General features: G+C 42.8%; 1 protein-coding gene across 1 annotated transcript in view; it reads right to left on the minus strand.

Annotated features, from left to right (window-relative positions):
• The window catches only part of NEK11 (NIMA related kinase 11), a gene marked incomplete at its 3' end in the record, with an annotated part of 277,346 nt that overhangs the window by 46,940 nt on the left and 207,820 nt on the right, over positions 1-22,586 (minus strand). The window contains 1 exon segment of the mRNA XM_079705252.1: positions 10,393-10,489. Coding sequence (XP_079561378.1) covers positions 10,393-10,489 — 97 coding nt within the window.

Below are 22,586 nucleotides of genomic sequence, written 5' to 3' on the forward strand. Positions count from 1 at the left end.
GCAGCTGGTGACTGGTGGGTACAGGGCTCCTGAGCTGAGTCCCCTCAAGCCAATGTGGGACAACTTTGCAGGCAGGGCCATCCCAGCTTCAGTGCACCCCATACACCGGACGTGGCCTTGCTGACCCCAGCTCAGCTTATACCTCTGTCCAATCTTGCTTCCTCCCCTCCCCGTCACATGTGGATCCAGGCAGCCGGCCCCCGTAGGAAAACTTTCTGCAGGAAAATCATCTCAGAGCCTGCTTTGCAGTGAGTCTACCTGTAACAGGAGGTGAAAGAACATTTTTAAGAACAGGGATGCCTAATGATTATTTGAAGTTGCTTAAGTCCTTGTGACATGAAGCCTTTACCACTAGCTTCCAAATCATCAAAAAAGGTCCAGTGCCTTTGTGGATGACTTGGGTGAGTAAGAATGTTAAGGTAAATGAATAAAGAGGCTAGATTTTCAGTCTAAGCCAATATGGAACAGAATGGAGGCAACAGAGAGAAGATACTCATGATACCCAAGGACTTGCAGATGTCTCAGGAAGGGCTGGGAACTACAACAAGACATGGACTTAGGACTTGAGCCTAAGCTGCCCAGACCCTGGATGGGCAGGACAAGCTGGCTGACACCTGGGTTACAGCTATGGGGTTGAACCTTGCCTTCATAGAAAGGGGAAAGCCATTCCTAGGGCAAGCAACAGGCACAACAGGTCCACTTGAGGGAGAAGGCATCAGTTGAGCAGTGCGAGGGCCTGTCCATCCCTTTGGAGGAGATGAGCCCCGCCTCTGAACTTCCTGGGTGTTGGCTCCACTTGGGCAGCACTTGGCATTCACCCTAGTCTTGTGCATCACACTCAAGGTGTCCAATCTCCCTAGGCAGGGTGTAAGGTTTCTCCCTTATGAACCTCACGACACTTAGAACCTTCCATCTCACAGACCCTCAAGAAAAGCACAATTAGTTGATTGCAGACCTTGGGACAGCTGAGTAGGAAGATGCTTGGCTGGCTCTTTACAGGATCTCTTAAACCTTACATGTATATTTGGAAAGGCTGCTCTTTGGGGAAGGAGCCCTTGTTTGCCTGTCACCGAGCCTTCCTTACACACAAGCTTTTGTTTGTTGTTTTGAAATTGAAATGTTGGTTTCAATCAGCAGTTCCTTCAGAAGTGCTGCCTGACACTGACGTTTTATTAAAGAAATGGAATGTTGGAGGCATAACTAACACCTCTTCAATGAGATTTGAAAAGTGGAGGAGAAAAGAACTATTGCTTCATCTATTTCTCCACTGAAGGGTTATTTCAATCAGTCAGACAGAATGAGCTTTATTCATAAAGCACTTGGAAAGCCTCAAATAGTAAGTTCTTTGTGTTAAATACCTACATTTATTTGATATGGAGAAACCTGAGCTCAGGAAATAAGATGCTGTCGAAATATAAACATCCACCATTCCTTCAGCTCTATCATCTCCCACCTCCTCTCCCTCCTCCAGCCAGTAACTCTTCTTGCCTGTTCACTCGGTGCCAGCCCCTGTATGCCAGTACTGTACTACTGTACTTTTCAAGGTACTATACTGCAAGATTAAAAATGTTTTCTTTACTTTTTGTGTTTGTTGTTTTTTATGTATTATTTGTGTGAAAAGTATTATAAACCTATTACAGTACAGTACTATATGGCCGATTGTGTTAGTTGGGTACCTAGGTTAATGTTGTTGGACTTAAGAAGAAATTGGACTTACGAACATGTCTTGGAAGGGAACTTGTTCGTATGTAGGGGGCTTACTGTAAAGCTTCCTAAATTCCAAAAAATATACCAAAAGCAAGTAACATAGACCCCGCAGTGAAAGACTACATTTACAAAAAAGATAGACAGACAGACATAGAAAGATAATATAAAATATAAAATACAAAGGTTTGATGTACTCTGTGGGGAAACTGAAGAGAAGGCATTCTCATACATTACTGGTAGGAATGCAAAATGACATTTGGAAATGTCTACCAAAATAATACTATGCATTTTTCTTTTGACCAAGCAATCCCACTTACAGAAATCTCTCTCAAAGAGAAACTGGCAACAAAACAAAAAAGCTGAATGCACAAGATTATTCACTATAGAACCATTTGTAACAGCGAAGGACTGGGAAACCCATATGTCCATCTAGGGGACAGGGTGAATAGACAGCAGTCCATCTGCACAAAGGAAACGTTGAAAGCTATGAAAAGGAATGAAGTATACTGCTATATACTACTACGAAGTAACCTCCAGGATACACTCCTAAGGGAAGCCGACAAAAGTGTGTATAATGTGCTACCAATTTCTTCAGAATAAAAATATTTGAATATATTTTATAAATGAAAGAATGAGCCATAAAAGTTTTTTTTTAATTATTCCTTTTTGGGAAAGGGAGCCATTAGGGTACGGACAGAGACTAGTCTTCATTAAATATGCCTTTTTATGAATTTGACTTTGGACTCATGGAAACACTTTACATAATCAAGAAACAGAAGTAATAAAATAAAAGCAGTTTCTAAAACTTTAAAACAAATAAGTCTTTGTATACCCACACAGAAACTAATGATACGGCTCAGTAGAGATCAGTATATGTGCGTGAGGGAATCACTGAGGGGAAGGAAATAACAGTGTGAGTTAGAGAGAATAGTGCTTGGAGCTCACACAGGGCCAGGCCAGTGCCTCTTCATACCCACCAAGCCAACCTGATAATTCACTGGCCACTGGGTGGAATACACAGAAGGGTCTTTCCTCGGTCATGGGCAATAATCAGGGATAGTTTAATTGCTGCTCTGGTCCCACATAACAAAGCTGAATCAAACTGGTTCTAAGTAACTTAACTGAAACCTAAAACAAAGGTCAAGACTCTTTACTGGAATACAAAAATATCCAGGACCCAACAAGGAAAAATTCACAATGCCTGACATTCAATAAAAATTACCAGGCAGGGCTTCCCTGGTGGTGCAGTTGTTGAGAGTCCGCCTGCCGATGCAGGGGACACGGGTTCGTGCCCCAGTCCGGGAAGATCCCACATGCCGCGGAGCGGCTGGGCCCGTGAGCCATGGCCGTCTGGAGCCTGTGCTCCGCAATAGGAGAGGCCACAACAGTGAGAGGTCCATGTACCGCAAAAAAAAAAAAATTACCAGGCATACTGAGAAGTAGAAAGATATGATCTATAATAAGGAGAGAAATAAACTAAGCAAAACCAACCCAGATATGACACCAATGTTAAAATTAGCAGACAAGGACATAAAATAGTTATTATAACTGTATTCTCGTTGTTCAAATAGAGGAAATATTAAACATGTTAATCAGAGACATGGAACATATTTTTTAAAAAGACCCAAATCAAACTTCCTGAGATGAAAACTACAATGTCTGAGATAAAAAATACACTGGATGGGATTAATAGCAGTTTAGACGTTGCAGAAGAAAACATTAAATTGAAGACATAGCAATAGAAACTGTGCAAAATGAAACAGTTGGGGGGAAAAGCCTAAAAAAAATTGACCAGAGCATCAGTGAGCTGTGGGACAACATCAAGAAGCCTGATATCTGTGTCATTGTAGTTCCCAGATTGGGGACACACAATGCGTACATACAATAGTTTGTTTTTCTTGTGCTCTCCGTATGAACTGGCAATGCAGAGGTGATTCAGTGTTGTGGTCCCCACAAAAGGATCTTACCTCTCCAGGGCCCAGATATTTTTCAGGGCATCAGCGTCCAACAGGAGAAATGGGCTCAGAAGACCCCCTGAGACCTTCAGGCCTTCTCCATGGCTTTTCCTTCTTAGGCTGGTTTTAGTGAGGTGGATCCTAGCCCTAGAACTTGGTCCCACTGAGCAAGATGGTGGAGGTCACTCCTACCCCCAGTGTCCCCAGGCACTAAAGCAAGAGCCTGACAGGCCCCTCACAGCAAAGTTCAGCCTCAGAATTTCCTGGGTAATGAGTCTCTAACATTTGGCTTCTTGGGTCCAGAAACCTTAGGGATAACTGTTCTGAGGGGCCTGAGACTTAACCCCAAAACTGTCTCTCTTCGTGACAATTCTGTGGAGAATAAAGGGATTCAGAACAACAAGGGTCTAACACATGACTATTCATAGATCTGTATCCATGTCCACAACTACTATCAGTTACATTTGGAGCCTATGATGTAAGTTATGAGCCCACTTATGTGATTTTCTGCAACAGGCAACACTACAAGGACAGAAAACAGATACATGGTTGCCAGGGGCAGGGATGACAGGAGAGATGGACTGCAAAGGGGGAGCACAAGGGAAGTTTCGGCAGTGAGAAAACCATCTTTCAGTCTCGATGGTGCTGATGTTTATAAAACTATAGGTACTTATCAAAATTGATAGAACTGTATAATTTAAAAAGTGAATTTTATTGTATACAAATAAAAGAGTGATGAATTTGTCAAACCTCATAGAACCATACTCTAAAAAGGGTGAGTTTTACTAGATATAAATGATCTCTTCCTTAATAAAATAAATGGAAAACAAGTAAACAAAAAGTCTAAAAAATTGAGGCCTTAACAACATACATATATAAATATATTTTTATATAATACTTGGCTTTTGTTAAGATTGAGCCCAACTCACATTCTGGTAATAAACTCTCCCAGGGTGAAATCCTCTTGAATCAGTGCTTCTCAAACTTTAACATGTACGTGAATCTCCAGAGAGTTTATTAAAATGCAGATTCTGATTCTGCATTTTTCACAAGCTTCCCAGTGATGTCAATGCTGCTGGTCTGTAGGCCACACTTTAAGTGGCAAGGCTGAGGACACCAGCAAGGTCACCTGATATATAAAGGCCAAGAGAATCATTCACTCAGATTGAACAAGCCCTTCATGCGTGACTCACTGCCTTGGCCTGTGTGAGTTACAGGATTTGTCCCTCGGCAACAGTGTGTCACTTACACACTCAATGCTGAAAGCTGACCCGCTGTCATTCCATAGGTCCTCCTCTTTAGCCTCCAGTGGAAGCCTGGGGCCAGGCCTGGAACTGAATGCAGTTGACAGTGGTGAAGAAAGCTCTTCTTAAGAGAAATCCAGAAACTCCTGCCCTGAAGGTAGAGGCTTCAGGAGGTCCATGAAGGGGAGGCCCAGATTGTAGTGGGGAGGCCCAGATTGTAGTACAGAGGCCCAGCCAGCCACCCACCCATCCTTCCAGCCGCCCATCCATCTATCCATCTACGTATGAATAGCAACATCTCTTCAAACGTCCATGGAAATTACTCAGCCAGAAAGGAAGTCCACATTTATTTCTTGTGATTCTGCAGATATTCAAATGACTTTGATTGGCCCCCCACCTAACAACTGCTCAAAGTGAGTGCTGCCTGGGCCCCAGCAGGGGCGTTCCATTTGTGGACAGTCTCCCAGCAGGAGTAAGAAATGGCCCTGACAGGAAGCCAAGTGTTGGAGGATGGTAAATGGCTGGCTTTTATATTCAACAACTTCATGACATTTTCCCAGCAAATTGGCACTTCTTTTTGCATGCTAAAAATAATGCTCTATAAATGGCTTCACAGACAGCTTTTTTGCTCACAGATGCCCTCAGGTATGAAACATCACTTAGCAGGCTAACACATTACAACACCTTCAGATATTTGCTTAAGGCTTTTCAAAAGGAAGCAACCACATGTATATCCAGAGTCTATTTTAAGTCGTTAACATTTATTGAGTACTTACTATGTGCCGTGAAGTATCCTAAGTGCATTTCATACAGTCATAATCCCAACGAACGCTCAGAACAACCTCACGAGGTAGGCGCCATCACATTTTATAGATGAGAATTCTCAGGCACAAGGAGGTTGGGTACCTTGTCCAAGGACACACACTAGTAATGAGAAACAGGGACATAAATCCCAGCAGCTACTGTCCCCTGCCCTGGTCTTCCCTCCTGACCACTATGCTAGGGTCACCCTTTGCCTGACACTGCATGTATTTATGCTCACTAAGCCCCAGGGCTCCCAGCTGAGGGATCATGAAGGAACACTGCACTACAATCATCACCTGTTCCTCCCCACTTCCTTACAGAGCCTCACTCTCACACAAGGGAGGATGAAGCCATTTGTCTAGTACCCTGAAGCCACACACACTGGAAGGTTTGTTCTTACCTAGGTCCTACCTTTCTTATGTAAAGATGGAGAAAGCTGTAGAGGAAGTAAACTTGATTCAGGAAATCAGGAGTTCAGTTTTGAACATGCTGAGTTTGAAATGTTTCATTAACATCCAAGGGAAGTAAGAGCAGGTTAAAATTCACATATTACTGAAAGAATAATGGATGAAAAGATGTGCTGTCATACAGAGTGAAGTAAGTCAGAAAGAGAAAAAATAATACCGTATTCTAACACATATATATGGAATCTAAAAAAAAAAAAAATGTCATGAAGAACCTAGGGGCAAGATGGGAATAAAGATGCAGACCTACTAGAGAATGGACTTGAGGATATGGGGAGGGGGAAGGGTAAGCTGGGACAAAGTGAGAGAGTGGCATGGACATATATACACTACCAAATGTAAAATAGATAGCTAGTGGGAAGCAGCCGCATAGCACAAGGAGATAAGCTTGGTGCTCTGTGACCACCTAGAGGGGTGGGATAGGGAGGGTGGGAGGGAGATGCAAGAGAGAAGAGATATGGGGACATATGTATATGTATAACTGAGTCACTTTGTTATAAAGCAGAAACTAACACACCATTGTAAAGCAATTATACTCCAATAAATATGTTAAAAAAAAAAAGTTGTGATGGATGGTACGTTCTTAAAAGCAACATGGGAGAATAGATGGGAGTGGAGACAAAACAAGGTTTGCCATGAGTTGATTGTTGAACTGGCTGATGGGTCCGTTGGGATTAATTTGACTACCCGGACTACTCCTGTATATGTCTGCAACTTCCAAAAATGAAGTTGTTAAAAATTCAGAAGGACACAGCATCACATACAGGATACCATAAAAAATGTGTAACTTGGATCTGATCATGAGGAAATGCCAGACAAATCCAAATTGAGGGACATTCTACACAACTGGCCTGTACTCTTCAAAAATGTCAGTATCATGAAAGATGGCAAGTAACTCAAGATCTGTTCCAGAATAAATGACACTAAAGAGGCGTAACAATGAAATGAAACGTGTGATCCTGGTTTGTATCCTGGATCAGAAAAAACAATTGCTATAAAGGCCATTATTGGGGCAATTGGTAAAATTTGGATATGGATTGGTATAGCAAATAGTATATCAATGTGAAATTTCTTAAATTTAATAATTTACTCTGATTATATAAATGAATGTCTTTGTTCTTAGGAGCTGCACATTTAAATATTTAGAAGTAAAGAATTATGGTGAATGAAATTTATTCTCAAATTACACTATAAAAATAATTACAATAATTTATATATATAATATAGATATAGAGAGATTATGCAAATGTGGCAAAATAATAATCGGTGAATCTAGATGAAGCAGACATAGGTGTTCATCATGCTATTCTTACAACTTTTCTTAGGCTTGACATTTTTCAAAAAAAAATTACTTTGATTTACCTGATGCAATTAGTATCCCTATAATACATCCCTTGCGTTCCCTTCCTTACAGCCTTTTGAATAAAAAGCTATCTTCTTTACTCTTTAGAGATGGGTACCAAATACTTGATTCTTCTTTAAGAATGCCTCTCTTATGTATCAGTTTTACATGCATTAAGTCACTGACTCATCTCAGCAGGCCCTGCACATACTCCCCAGCTGCTGGGGGGTGCCCCTGGGGGTCGGCCCTCTGCCGTCAGCCCCCGTGGGGATTGAGTTGGCTGAGTAATTCCTTGTCACAGTCCCTTTCTGGGGTAGCCCACATCCAGTGCTTGGTTGACCTGGGATCATATAGGCCTGACCCTCTCACCCCCAACTCAGGGGAGCCTTGCAGGGCTAGCCCAGCTTTACAGCTCTCTGCAGAATCAGCAGAGGCCTCCACTGAGACCACATCACAACTTGGTGTGTCCCTGTGCCCAGTCTGCATACTTTGCCCTCCTTTCTGAAGATGTTGGACTCAAGGACATCCCCTCACAGACCTCCTGCACAGAAATCCCCAACCTTAAGTCCACTTCCCAGGTACTCAGCTGTGGCAATAATATGATGACCATTTTGCTATGAGAAAACTGAACCTCAGTAAAAACCACTTGCCTAAGCTCAGAAAGCCATCTACTGGTGAAACTAAGACTCGGACTCCAAATGTGCTGGCCTCCAGTTCCCCCCTTCTCTTTACCCTTCAAATCCTACATCTCTGTTAAGGCCGAGGCCAAGTTCCCTCTTCCCCCAGAGACATCCTCAACTTCCTTTCCTCACCTTGATGCTCTCACCACCTGCTCTGTTTGGCACATGGCTATGGTCCCACTTGGGTGCTTTTTTTAACCATCACCTCAGATTACATAACCACTGTGTTGTTATTTAGTTTTTCAGTTTGAAGTTTGGTGCTTTCCCTGCATTATAATCTCCTTGGGGACAAATGTCATTTATTGTTCTTTGCATCCCAACAGTTGCTGTCCACATGCTGAGGCTGTGGCCAGTACATTACCGTGTAGGGAAAGAACACAAGATTCCACCTCTTCTGACTGTCCTCTAAGTCTTAGAACCTGAGGAAACACAACATTCTCAGAAGATCCTCAGCCCTGCAGCCTCAACTTCCTCTTCGCCTTTTCTGGAATGGTGTGGGGCTTCATGACATGGAATATAAGGGGATGGCACGTTATGCTGCCAGAGGGGCAGTACCATCCATGAGGGAGTAGCCCAAACTGTATCCGTGAGCCAGAAAACATTTGGTCAAATTCAGTCAAACAGTAAGGAAGAAAACAGCAAAAGGGGAAAAAATTCACTGGAATGAATCTTGGTCACTTATTTTGGCAAAACTGCTTTCATTTTAATTATGTAAAGCATTTTGTAATGTGCTAGGAAGTGAGATGTTGTATACTTTGCAAAAGCAATGAAGTCTTAGATAAAAAGTCTGACAACACCACATTATTAGATTTTAAGGGCGAAATAAGCGAGCTGCTTTTCTTGTCTTTGAAAATTATCGACAGGGAGCTTAGCAAAAGCCTTCAACATAATCTCCTCCCAGCAAGGACGAGTGGAATGAGGAAGGGGTGGGAAAGTTTAGTTCAAACTCCCTCACTTCCAGATCCTGGGAATCTCTTGTTGCCATGGTAACTGTGTTACTAGGTTACCACTCAGGTACAGGCAAGACTTGAAAACAATCGGCATCTAAACACATTATCAGCTTGAGGTTTGGAAATAATTTTCAACACTTTTTTTCTCCTTTGTTTCCAAACATCAGCCTATATGATGATGTGTTGCACTGCAAGAAAAATATAAATGCACATCGACTGAAAAATAATTTTTGCCAAACTTCTTAACTATTCAACCAGCACCAACAGAGGAAGTAGATTTTAGAGAGAAGCTTCTGAGTTGGAACATCTACAGGAAGGGTCCACAAACCATATAGCCCACAGGCCAAATCTGACCTGCTATTTGTTTCTGTTCATCTTGTGAGTTAAAAATTGCTTGAACGTTTTTAAATGATTGAAAAAAATCAAAGTAAGAATAATATTTTTGCCACCTGAAAATTATATGAAATTCATTTGCAGTTTGAAAACTATGTTTCACTAAATCACAGCCATACTCATTAAGTCACATTGTCCATGGCTGCTTCTGTGCTATAGGAGCAGAGTTGTAATGGTAACAGAAATCATATGGCCCATGGAACCTAAAATATTCACCATCTAGCCCTTCACAGAGAGTTTCCCACCCCTCATCTGGAGACATGGAGAAGTTAGACTAGGAGGTTGGGGTCTCTTCCCTGCCAAGAAGTTTATAACAGGTGCTTAGTCTGTTTGGGTTGCTAGAGCAAAGCAGCACAGGCTGGGTGGCTTAGAAACAACAGACATTTTTTTGCTCACAGTTCTGGAGGCTGGGAAGTCCTAGGTCAAGGCACCAGTGTGGCCACCTTCTGGTGAGGCCCTCTTCCTGGGTCATAGCTAGGGCCTTGTCATATGGCAGAAGGGGTGGGGATCAATCTGGAGCCTCTTTTATAAGGCACTAATCCCACTCCTGAGGGCTCCACCCTCATGATTTAAGTACCTCCCAAAGGCCCCACCTACTAATACCATCTTCTTTGGGGGTTAGGATTTCAACATGTGAGTTTGGGGGTAACATGTTCAGACCACAGCCAGCACCTTGCATGCAGATTCAGGCCTCTTCAACTGAGCTGTGCACACCCCATTCACTGCTGCTTCTAGAAAAGCACAGCTGTGATTTTTGTGGTGAACGAACAGAATGGCACCACATGACTGACCACATTCTGTCCATATGTTCTACCATTGCACTCTCCAAGGGGTCAGGTCACAGGCTAATTACTCCCACAGGCATTTCACCTTGGCCCTGGCCGCTGCACTGTTGAAAACTGGTGGTTCTGCTAGTGTGTCTGGAGCTGAGCTGGTGACACTCCTTGTGCCTGAAAATCAATGCACAGCCCTTACTGAATTCATCAGCACTTCAGCAACTTCAAGGCAACAGTCAAGGGCAATAAGAAGACAGAAGGTATCACAGGCGAATTCTATCAAATATTGATAGAAAAGCTAACACCTATCCCTCTCAACCTCTTCCAAAATATAGCAGAGGGAGGAACACTCTCAAACTCATTTTACGAGGCCACCATCACCCTGACACCAAAACCAGACAAAGATGTCACAAAGAAAGAAAACTACAGACCAATATCACTGATGAACATAGATGCAAAAATCCTCAGCAAAATACTAGCAAACAGAATCCAACAGCACATGAAAAGGATCATACAGCATGATCAAGTGGGGTTTATCCCAGGAATGCAAGGATTCTTCAATATACGCAAATCAATCAATGTGACACACCATATTAACAAACTGAAGGAGAAAAAAGATATGATCATCTCAATAGATGCAGAGAAAGCTTTTGACAAATTCAACACCCATTTATGATAAAAAACCCTCCAGAAAGTAGGCATAGAGGGAACTTTCCTCAACAAAATAAAGGGCATGTATGACAAACCCACAGCTAACATCATCCTCAATGGTGAAAAACTGAAACCATTTCCACTAAGATCAGGAACAAGACAAGGTTGCCCACTCTCACCACTATTATTCAACATAGTTTTGGAAGTTTTAGCTATAGCAATCAGAGAAGAAAAAGAAATAAAAGGAATCCAAATCAGAAAGGAAGTAAAGCTGTCACTGTTTGCAGATGACATGATACTATACATAGAGAATCCTAAAGATGCCACCAGAAAACTACTAGAGCTAATCAATGAATTTGGTAAAGTTGCAGGATACAAAATTAATGCACAGAAATCTCTTGCATTCTTATACACTAATAATGAAAAATTGGAAAATGAAATTAAGAAAATACTCCCATTTACCATTGCAACAAAAAGAATATAGTATCTAGGAATAGACCTACCTAAGGAGACAAAAGACCTGTATGCAGAAAATTATAAGACACTGATGAAAGAAATTAAAGATGATACAAATAGATGGAGAGATATACCATGTTCTTGGATTGGAAGAATCAACACTGTGAAAATGACTCTACTACCCAAAGCAATCTACAGATTCAATGCAATCCCTACCAAATTACCACTGGCATTTTTCACATAACTAGAAGAAAAAATTTCACAATTTGTATGGAAACACAAAAGACTCTGAATAGCCAACGAAATCTTGAGAAAGAAAAGCGGAGCTGGAAGAATCAGGATCCCTGACTTCATACTATTCTACAAAGCTATAGTAATCAAGACAACATGGTACTGGCACAAAAACAGAAATATAAATCAATGGAAGAGGATAGAAAGCCCAGAGATAAACCCACACACATATGGTCACCTTATCTTTGATAAATGAGGCAAGAATGTACAGTGGAGAAAGGACAGCCTCTTCAATAAGTGGTGCTGGGAGAACTGGACAACTACATATAAAAGAATGCAATTAGAACACTCCCTAAGAGCATACACAAAAATAAGCTCAAAATGGATTAAAGACCTAAATGTAAGGCCAGACACTATCAAACTCTTAGAGGAAAACATAGGCAGAACACTCTATGACATAAATCACAGCAAAATCCTTTTCGACCCACCTCCTAGAGAAATGGAATTAAAAACAAAAATAAACAAATGGGACCTAATGAAACTTCAAAGCTTTTGCACAGCAAAGGAAACCATAAACAAGACAAAAAGACAACCCTCAGAATGGAAGAAAATATTTGCAAATGAAGCAACTGACAAAGGATTAATCTCTAAAATTTACATGCAGCTCATGCAGCTCAATATCAAAGAAAAACAAACCACAAGAAGATACACAGATTGCCAACAAACACAGGAAAGAATGCTCAACATCATTAATCATTAGAGAAATGCAAATCAAAGCTACAATGAGGTATCACGTCACACCAGTCAGAATGGCCAACATCGAAAAATCTACAAACAGTAAATGCTGGAGAGGGTGTAGAGAAAAGGAAACCCTCTTGCCCTGTTGGTGGAATGTAAATTGATACAGCCACTATGGAGAACAGTATGGCAGTTCCTTAAAAAACTAAAGATAGAACTACCATAGGACCCAGCAATCCCACTACTGGGCATATATCCTGAGAAAACCATAATTCAAAAAGAGCCATGTACCAAAATGTTCATTGCAGCTCTATTCACAATAGCCCGGAGCTGGAAACAACCTAAGTGTCCATCATTGGATGAATGGATAAAGAAGATGAGGCACATATATACAATGGAATATTACTCAGCCATAAAAAGAAACGAAATTGAGCTATTTGTAATGAGGTGGATGGACCTAGAGTCTGTCATACAGAGTGAATTCAGTCAGAAAGAGAAAGACAAATACCATAGGCTAACACATAGATATGGAATTTAAGGGGAAAAAATGTCATGGAGAACCTAGGGGTAAAACAGGAATAAACACACAGACCTACTAGAGAATGGACTTGAGGATATGGGGAGAGGGAAGGGTAAGCTGGGACAAAGTGAGAGAGTGGCATGGACATATATACACTACCAAACGTAAAATAGATAGCTAGTGGGAAGCAGCCGCATAGCACAAGGAGATCAGCTTGGTGCTGTGTGACCACCTAGAGGGGTGGGATAGGGAGGGTGAGAGGGAGGGATATGCAAGAGGGAAGAGATATGGGGACATGTGTATATGTATAACGGATTCACTTTGTTATACAGCAGAAACTAACACACCATGGTAAAGCACTTATACTCCAATAAAGACGTTTGAAAAAAAAAAAGAAGACAGAAGCTAATCCACCTTGGCCACAGGGTAATTCCTCATTAATTAGAGATAAATTCAATTATGACATGCATAATAAAGAGTTGTATTCCTAATGACAAGATGATTTACAGTTTTAATATGTACAAGGAATTCCAGGACAAAGCCTCTCTCAAAAAGTACTATTTAAACAAACACAGTTATTTAAAAGATGAGCTTTTTGTACACAGGGGAAAATGCATCTATAGAAAAGAAAACATTCTTGGGGAGCCCTTGGCCAGTATCTTTCAGCAGGTTTGCTCTGATGACTGAGGAATTTTTTCTGATAAGCTTTGTTTTCCCTTTATCTTAACCTCACACCTGAGCAGTAGCTTTTTTGCAGTGGAAGGCAAGGTGCTGACCAGGGGGTCATCTGCAGCCTTGAACTTCAGCAGAATGGAGCAGAAGGCCAAAGCTGGGTTCAGAAGGTAAAGAGTTGTTAATGAAAGCTGCAGAGTTAGGAAATCTGCTGAGAGAGCCACAATTTTTACCAAGATACCCTGGAAGTTCTTACAGAACATGTTGGAACTGATGGGAAAGAAATAATCCACCAACTGAAACAACATTCCTTTCCCACTAAGAAGCTAAGGCTGCCCCCAAGTGAGGGGCTGGGTCATCAGAGCTGGATCTTCACGTGGGCTGAGGGAGGGGCCAGTGTCCTGTTTCTCCATCTCTTAGACCTCATCCCATCAGGAGAAAACTTTGAGCCCTAAGATTCGTTTATAAACTACTGTATATCCACGTAGTTGCTTTGTCTGAGAAGATACCCACGATGTGAAACTCCAGCTTTTCCCTCATAGAACACATGACTGTCTGCTTTGGGGACCAAATGAGGAAGTGAGGGCCAACTCTCATTTTGTGTATTAGTAAAGCCTTTTCCCTATATTTTTAAATTGAAACGATTAAATGCAAATTCTATCATTTCTTACACTGCCCTTCTTTGTACACCCGCTTGGGGGCATGCACCCCACTTTGAACTTCTTGTTCTTACAGACACCATCAAGATGAATACTGTCTTGCTTCACTTCGTCAGAATCTCTGGTCTTTCCTCAGGCTCCATCTCTAGATGCGGAATCACTGGTGTGAACTTTGTAAAGGGCACGTCACAATTAGCTAAGTAAACAACACGTCCTTCCCGGTATATCACGGGTAGGTCCTGGCACCTGACAGCTCCCCTTGCTCTCAATCTGGAGACCCTCCCCCGCCCCGCCCCCGCCCCCGACTCCGAGAGAAACCTGCCTCAGCCTCTGTCACCAGAGATGGCTCCATGGCAGCGTCCTCTCCCAATGGCCGTGGCCCGATGGTTGCTTTTCTCCAGGGAAGGCTCTTGTGAAGGGGGTGACTGGGAGGCACAGAGGTTCATTTCATATTCATGTTGGTTGCTTTTTATAACCGTCTTTCCTAGAACCTGAAATGTTACTAAAACAACAAGCATACCATGCCAAATAACATGCAAGCTCAAAAATCAGTTCTGCCAAGACGGAAAGAAAGGCGATGTTTCCCCACCTCTCCTAGAGAGAGCTGGCAATCCTTAGGGCTTATGCAAATAAAGGTCAGAGCAATTTCCCCGGAGCTGCAGTTTATTTTAATATGGCTACTGTTCCCCTCAGTAAGGCTCTCAGCATCACGGGGAAAGATGCTGAGCCTTGAGCCCAAGCAAGGGTAGAGGACGGGGCAAAGAGAATTTCAAGCAACAGGCCTGGCAAAGCTTGGTGCTCAGAGCAATTCCTTTTTCAGTGTTTCTTACTGACCAGCCTTTCTCCTTCCATCCCACCTTCCAACATGAATAGCACTTGCTTTATTGTCAAAGAAAAGGACAGCACACTCAACATGAATTAGATGACGTCACAGGCTTCATCTAATAGGAGGTCACTGAGTCCCAGAGTACATTCTAGGCCACTGCTAGAGATCCTGCTAAAATGTGATACGAATCAGCTAGGGATTCTGTTAAAATGCAGATTCTGACTTAGTAGGTGTGGGTCAGGACTGGGATTCTGAATTTGTAAATGCTCCCAGGTGATACAAGTGCTGCTGGACCTGGGACCACATTTTGAGTAGCAATGTGACAGGCTAGCTAGTAATCCGTGGGATCCAGTGCTAAATGACAATGCAGGGTCCATTGTTCAAAAAGCAAGAGAAAAGCTGGTTTCTTTTTCTGCATCTATCTTGGGACCTGCCATGGTGTTTCTTACAGGATATTTACTTCATGTCATCTTCGCTCGGGAACTGGGCTAGATGCTCTCAAGGAGTGAAGACCCTCACAAGGACCCAGGCGCCTCCCTGATCCCACCCTTCCAGAAGTCATGCCTAGCCGCCCCCTGCCCAGGGAGTAGAGGGCAGCAGTGGGGGGAGGGAGGGGGAGGGGAGGGTAGTATCAGGGAGTAGGTGCTGGTCGGAGGACTCTCTCCAGGGAGCCAGCTCCTGAGCAAGGCTCCAAGGCCCTGCTATGTATTCCACTGTCCCATCAGACTTCATTTATAAAATACAAATTCAAAATTCAAATTATTAGGAATTTCATTAAACCCCAAGTGCAGGCCCCCCTCCTGAGCCTGGGGCCCTACGCTTGTTGCACGCACGTGAAGCTCTGATTCCAGAGCTCTGCTGTCTTAGATGTTTTTTAAAAATCAATGAATCCTCAATCTCTATGTTGATTTTTTTACAATTAATTTTCTCTTTGTTAATTTCAAGAGCATTTTCATGCCCTTGGAAACAGCATGGACATGTGAGATGCCCACACAATGTCAGGGGCACTGATGGCGTCACAGATCGGGAACTCTGTACTGTCACCTCTCGCAGGGCTCTCTGAGCCACAGGCTGGGGACCCAGCCTTTCTACTGAGTCTGTCCCTTTCTGACTACCTTTGATTGATCCTCACCTTTGCTTCACCTCCAGCTCTTTCTAAAGAACAGTGAATCCTGACGAGAAGCATTGTTTAGACAGCACTCTCCTCCTTTCAGGGTTTCTAAGACTGAAGAATGTCCACCAGCCAGTCATCAAACAGAGGTTATACCAGTGGTGATTTTTAAAGGTGGATGTGTGCACAGCGGGGGGTAGATTTTAGAGAAAACTGACCACTCTATCCTGCCTGTGGGAAGTTCTGAAGATACTTGTCTCTGTGCACCTCTGAGAAAAGCCCTGCAGGGCGTGCTGTGTGGTTGGGACACAGCGGGTCTTCCCTGGCTGTGACTCCAGCCAGAGGGCAGCAGGGGATCAGTTTGCAGCCAAGTCCTACCACGTCCTGCCTCTTCCACCCACTCCTTGCCTGGGCTATCTGCTTCTTAAGAGGAACTACGACCCCATTAAAATACAGGGAGTGACCAATCACGCTGCCTGAGCAGAGGAGGGCACCGCGCTCACAGCTTACCATAGGTCAGCATCAAAACAGAGGGCCAGATGTTCGGAAAAGAAGGCGGTGACAGGAAGTGTCACATGGACAATTTGAGCATTTGCTCCCTTTTCCCTCCCCATCGTGCTTCACTGGAGCAAGAGGACCTTCCGCTCTAGGAAAACGTACCTGCAGGCAGATGTCAGGACTTGGTGGTTCGTGATGAGTTTTCTCGAAAACCAACTCCCCTCTCCTCTCCTGTGTCCCTCAGCCTGGGGCCTGTCCCCTTCACGTTCTACTCCAATCTGTTCACCATCATGGTCGGCTCCCTCTGTTCTGCCCTTTCCTTGGTCCCATGTGTCAACTGTTGCCCCCACCTTTCCATCCTGGGTTCCTCCACCCTCCTGTCCCGGGGGTGTGACTCGTATTTCTATTGCCTTTTTGAAGGGTCATTTCTATACAAATTCATTCCAATTCATCATGAACCACAGCACAACAACAATAACGGCTAAACATTTTTCGGTGAATAAGTGCCAGGCCCTGGGCTAAGCATCTTACCTACTCTCATGGAAGGTTCCTAGGAAGTAGATTCATTTTTCAATGAGGAAAGAGGTTTGAGATGTTCATTTCACACAATTGATAGCCTACACAGCTGGAACTTGACACCAGGCCTAGATGCTGGCCGCCCATGTTTAATCGTCCTAGAGGGAATACCCACTCCATGGTGACCACTGTGCTGGGTTGTCAGCCAAGGTGCTCCTCACCAGGTTCTGTTTCCCAATACTCTTCACTCCCTCTCCACTCCCCTACCCTTTTCAACTAGCTAGTAACTCCTTGACCACAGAGATTATGTCCTGTTCATCTTTTTTTTGAACTTCTTAATCCATTTTTAAGGGTACAACTCAATGGCTTTAGTACATTCATGATGTGTCTATCTCCAAAACTTTTTCATCACTCCAAACAGAAACTCTGTAACCATTAAACAATAACTCACCATTCTCCCCTCCTCAACCCCCTGGTGATGTCTAATAGGCTTCTGTGTCTGTGAGTTTTACTGTTCTAGATATCGCATGTAAGTGGGATCATACAATATGTGTCCTTTTGTGTCTGGCTTATTTCACTGAGCATGATGTTTTCAAGTTCACCCACATTGTAGCCTGTGTCAGGACCTCCTTTTTATGGATGAATAATATTCCATTGTATGTATATATCACTATTTGTTTATCCATTCATCTGTTGATGGACATGGGCTGTTTCTACAACAACAGATGAATGGACAGACAAAATGAGTGTTATGAGTAATGCTGCTGTAGGTATTTTCACAGAGGTTCTTTGTCAGGTTTAGGAAGCTCCTTTGTATTCCTAGTTTGTTGAGTGTTTTTATCAAGAAATGGTGTTGGATTTTGTCAAATGCTTTTCTGCATCTACTGAGATGGTCATATAGTTTTTGTCCTTTAGTCTATGAATATGGTGTATCATGTTCAATCAATATTATTGATTTTCTGATGTAAAACTATCCTCACATTCTTCAGATAAATCTCACTTGGTCTTTCTATGTAATCCTTATAATCATTTTTCTATTGCCGTGTTTACTTTACTAGTATTTTGTTTATGATATTTGCATATATATCTACAATGAATATTGTTCCATAATTTGTTGTTTTTATTTTTTCTTGTGATATCTTTGGTCTTAGTATCAAAGAACGGCCTCACAGAATGAGTTGGGAAATGTTCTATCATATTCTATTTTTTGGAAGAGTTTGTGAAACTGGTATTAATTCCTCTTTGAATGTTTAGTGGAATTCACCAGTGAAGCAATCTGGGCCTGGTCTTTTCTTTGTTGGAACTTTTAAAATTACTAATTTGACCTATTTGTTACAGCCCTATTCAGATATTTTTTTCTTCTTAAGTCAGTTTCAGTAATTTGCATCTTTCTAGAAATTTGTTCTTTCATCTAAATTATCTAATTTTTTGGCCCTTATAATCATTTTAATTTCTTTAAAGGTGGTAGCAATGTCTCCCCTTTCATTCCTGATTTCTTAATTTGAGTCTTCTTTCTTATTTTCTTGGTCAGTATAGCTAGATATTGATCAATTTTTAATATTTTTTCAAAGAAACAATTTGTGGTCTCATTGATATTCTCTATTGTTTATTTCATTTATTTCCACTCCAGCCTTTATTATTTTCTCCCTTCTGCTTGCTTTAGGTTTAATTCGATCAAGTTTTCAAGTTTCTTAAGGTAAACCATATATTTTAGATGCTCAATAGGTGGGAATTAAAATCAAAGGTAATGTAAATAGTAGCTGTGGTCCTTAACCTGTAAAGGGCTTGCAATCAATTGGGGAAGGCAGGATATCTATCTAGATAATCAGCAGAATTAGAACTGAGGAGATGTACCCTGGTACAGGGACTACAAAGAGGTATAATGAGGATCTATGGAAAAAGCACCAGCCTTCAGATTAGGGGACCACAATTATCATTCTATTTCTAACATCACCAGCTGCATGGACCTCCAGTCACCTCTCTGGGCCTCAGTTTCCTCACTGTATATCTAAGCGTTTCACTAGACTAAGGGTCTTCTTTCATTTCAAACATTCTATGATCTGGTATAAGACATATCCCTGGACCTCCAGGGTTACAGACTTTACTTGGGAAGGTAACATTTACACTAACAAAGATAAAGAGCTATCAAAGGGACCAAATGTTAAGAGGCAAATGGCTGGGACCAACAAGAAATGTTACAGGCATTATAGAACATCAGTCACCACCATCCTGAAATTGTTCCTGTGGAAATAGGAACAACTGTGGAATATTGGCTAGTGAGGTTTATAACACTTGATACCACCCATGGGAGTGTTTTGACAATGAGATGAAAACAAAATGATATAAAGAGACATTAAGCAACTAGAAGCTGTGTTTCTTAAGAATGTAAAGCACAGCTCATGAGAGTAATATTGTCAGGATCCCTCCTACTTCTGTGGTCTCTTACAGCAGAGCTATTTTCCCTGAAGATGTGACAGCGTGATGATCCTGACATTTCACCAGCAGAGAGAAATTCTTCTCTCATTTCTTCCAAAATCTCCCTTTACTCATTCCAGCTGCTGGACAAATGACCTTGATTGTAAAACAAAAACCTGTGTTTACCCTCCCTGCTAAACACCCTACCATGTGGGTAATGAAGAGCTGATGCAGGCAGTGCAGGGGTGGATATTTTGGCAAACGAGCTCTCCCTTAATCTCCCAGCACATCGCTTAGTCAGGAATCCTTGCAGACACTGCCCTTGGTGCACAGCACATTCAGAATGCTTCTCACCTAATCTCCTTCAACCCTCCTCTTTCTCTCAATTGCCTACAGAATACTCAGGGAATAGCAATTCCTTGACAGACAACCCTCTTTGCCCAGATTATTGCAACGGCACGTCTTCATAGCCCTCATTCATTCTCCTCCTACTCGTTAGAATGGCGTGTGACCAAAGATTTGCTTAAGGGTTGGCAAACTTTTTCTGTAAAGGGTCAAGTAGTAAATATTTTAGAATTTGCAGGCCAAAGAATCTCTCTTGCAATGACTCAACTGAAGACAGCCACTGGCAACAGGTAAATGAATGAGCATGACTGTGTTCTAGTAAAATTGTATTTATGGAAACTGGTAGTGAATGAGATGTGGCCTGTGAACCATAATTTACCAACCCCTGGTCTAGATAATGGAGAATCATCATGATTCTAAGCTGGAGGTGACCACAGGCCTCTTCAAGCCAAATTCCCTCATCTAACGGATGAGGAAACCGAGGCCCAGAGAGGTCAATGTCACAGAGCTGTAAGGCGAGGGGCAAAGTCAGGACTAGAGCCGTGATTTCCTGACTCCCAGGTGAGTGCTCTTTCTAATCCCCCACAGAAGCGCCACATCCAGATAAGGATTTTCATGTGCTGATTTTGAAAAGTCAGGAGATCAGCAGACAAAACCCCTCCTCCAAAGGCTCAGATTTGGAGAGAACATTATATCTGTCACATCATGTCTCCTCCTCTCCGATCATGGCCCCGTGGCTTATTATAGGAGAGGCTGTGAACAAGCAGGATGCTATGAGAGCAGTTCTACTTATTGAGAGGCTTAGCTGACCCATGTCTTTGTGAAGACTTTCCTCAAGCATCTCCTATGATGATAATGGACCTCAGGATGTCAATACAATTGGCTAAGAATCTTTGAAGCAGGCTGGTCTCCATCTTCACTGTGTTACCCCAAAACCCAGAGATGGAGTTGTACCACCCAGATCTCCTTTCAAGGAAGGACATGTTGCCCAGCTTCCAGGAGTGGGGGACACAGACAGCCTGCAGCTGTGGTCCCTGCAGAAGCTGCCTCAGCTGCAGAGCTGCCTTGCCCAAGATCACGCCTTTCCCACGTGGCCCACACTTAACAACTGGTCACGGTCGAGGTAGAAGGCCTGGTCATTTTGTCCTGTGCAAACAATCCTGAGTCCTGAGCTCCCCATGATTTCGGGTAAGGCTTGTCAAGCCCCGCTGCTCTGCGACTTCTCCTCTGCCTCATCCTGCTTTCCTCCTCTCCTGTCCACAGGGGCCAATCCTGCATAAATGTCCTGCCCACTCAGCTCCATGTCAGAGGCTGCTTCCTGAAGAACGCAAGCCATGACACATGGGGACTGGGGCTTGGTGGGGGGGCATGGAGGTGGTTGTCTTGGAGCCTTTAACAAGCTGAGTACTTGATAAAAGTGATAACAAAAATGACAATGTAACCATCCTTACCCTCTCCTCACCCGCCCGCCAGCCCCAGCCTTTCAGAGAATTGTTTCTGTAGGAACAGGGCAGAAGTCACAACCGAAGGAAGTTGTTGCTGACCCTGCAGCAGCAGCTGAGTCCCAGCCAAACCCCAGGAGGAGGCTGGAGAAGAAAGCAAACAGGAGGAAAGGGAAGAAGACGGCCTAGGAGAGAACAACTTCCAGATGCTTCCAGTAGGAAGGGAGCCAGGGCACATAAGGATGAGTGCTTGAGCTGCCTTAGGGGACTGGGGTCTGAATCCTGACTCCGTGATGTTTGGTCAGTTACAAAACTTCTATGACTCAGTTTCCTCACCTGTACAGAAACAAAATCTGCTTTTTAGGGCTCTAGCAAAGCTTAAAAGCAATGATCTCTGTGAAGGTATGTTGCTGTCGGTAAAGACCGAGGTGTACGAGGACACTGTCTCTCTTGTCCCCAGGGCACCCACCCCACTGCTCTGCACAGGGTAGCTTTTCAATGAGTGAACAGCACTCACTGCCTCTACCAGAATTAATCAGTTGGAAAAAAGGTGGGCCAGCTCGGAAAAGGAAACCTGCTGCTCATGGGGAGATGATAAATACCAGAAGATAGGAAATAAATAAACTTTCTATTTTTACTCCATGGTTATTTCACACAACAAATATTCAACTGAATTGCATGGAAAATTAAAAACAACAGGAGTTCAGGGGTTTGCAAATGTTCATTTCCTTTTGAATACACAAGAAGACACCTCTAAGAATAGTACCTATCAATTAAAAAAAAGGGGGCTGTCTATTTTAGGATTGAGGCACAGCAATTAAATGTGCATTCAGGGTAAGAGGTGTGTGGAGGCCAGACCCTATTTCAATTGTGCTTACCCTGTAGCCAGTGTTTGGGAGTTTCATTATTCTGGGCTGCCAATGGTGGAGAATCTTGGCTTTAGAAACAAAACCCGCTTTTCTGTAACAGCAGATTGGGCTGGCTTCAAACTGACTCAAATACTTAAGGTAAGTACATCGGCACTCCCCTTTTCTTACAGTAGAGGAGAATCACAGAAGTCATCCATGGTCATTGCAGATAAATTAGAAAACATGGAAGGAGGAATGCTCCTCTGAGAACCATTATTATCACTTTGGTATTTCCAGTGTGTGTGTGTCTATCAACTATAGTTTATTTATAACACCTTTCATG

Source organism: Hyperoodon ampullatus (genome assembly GCF_949752795.1).
Source record: "Hyperoodon ampullatus genome assembly, chromosome: 5".
Taxonomy (NCBI): domain Eukaryota; kingdom Metazoa; phylum Chordata; class Mammalia; order Artiodactyla; family Ziphiidae; genus Hyperoodon; species Hyperoodon ampullatus.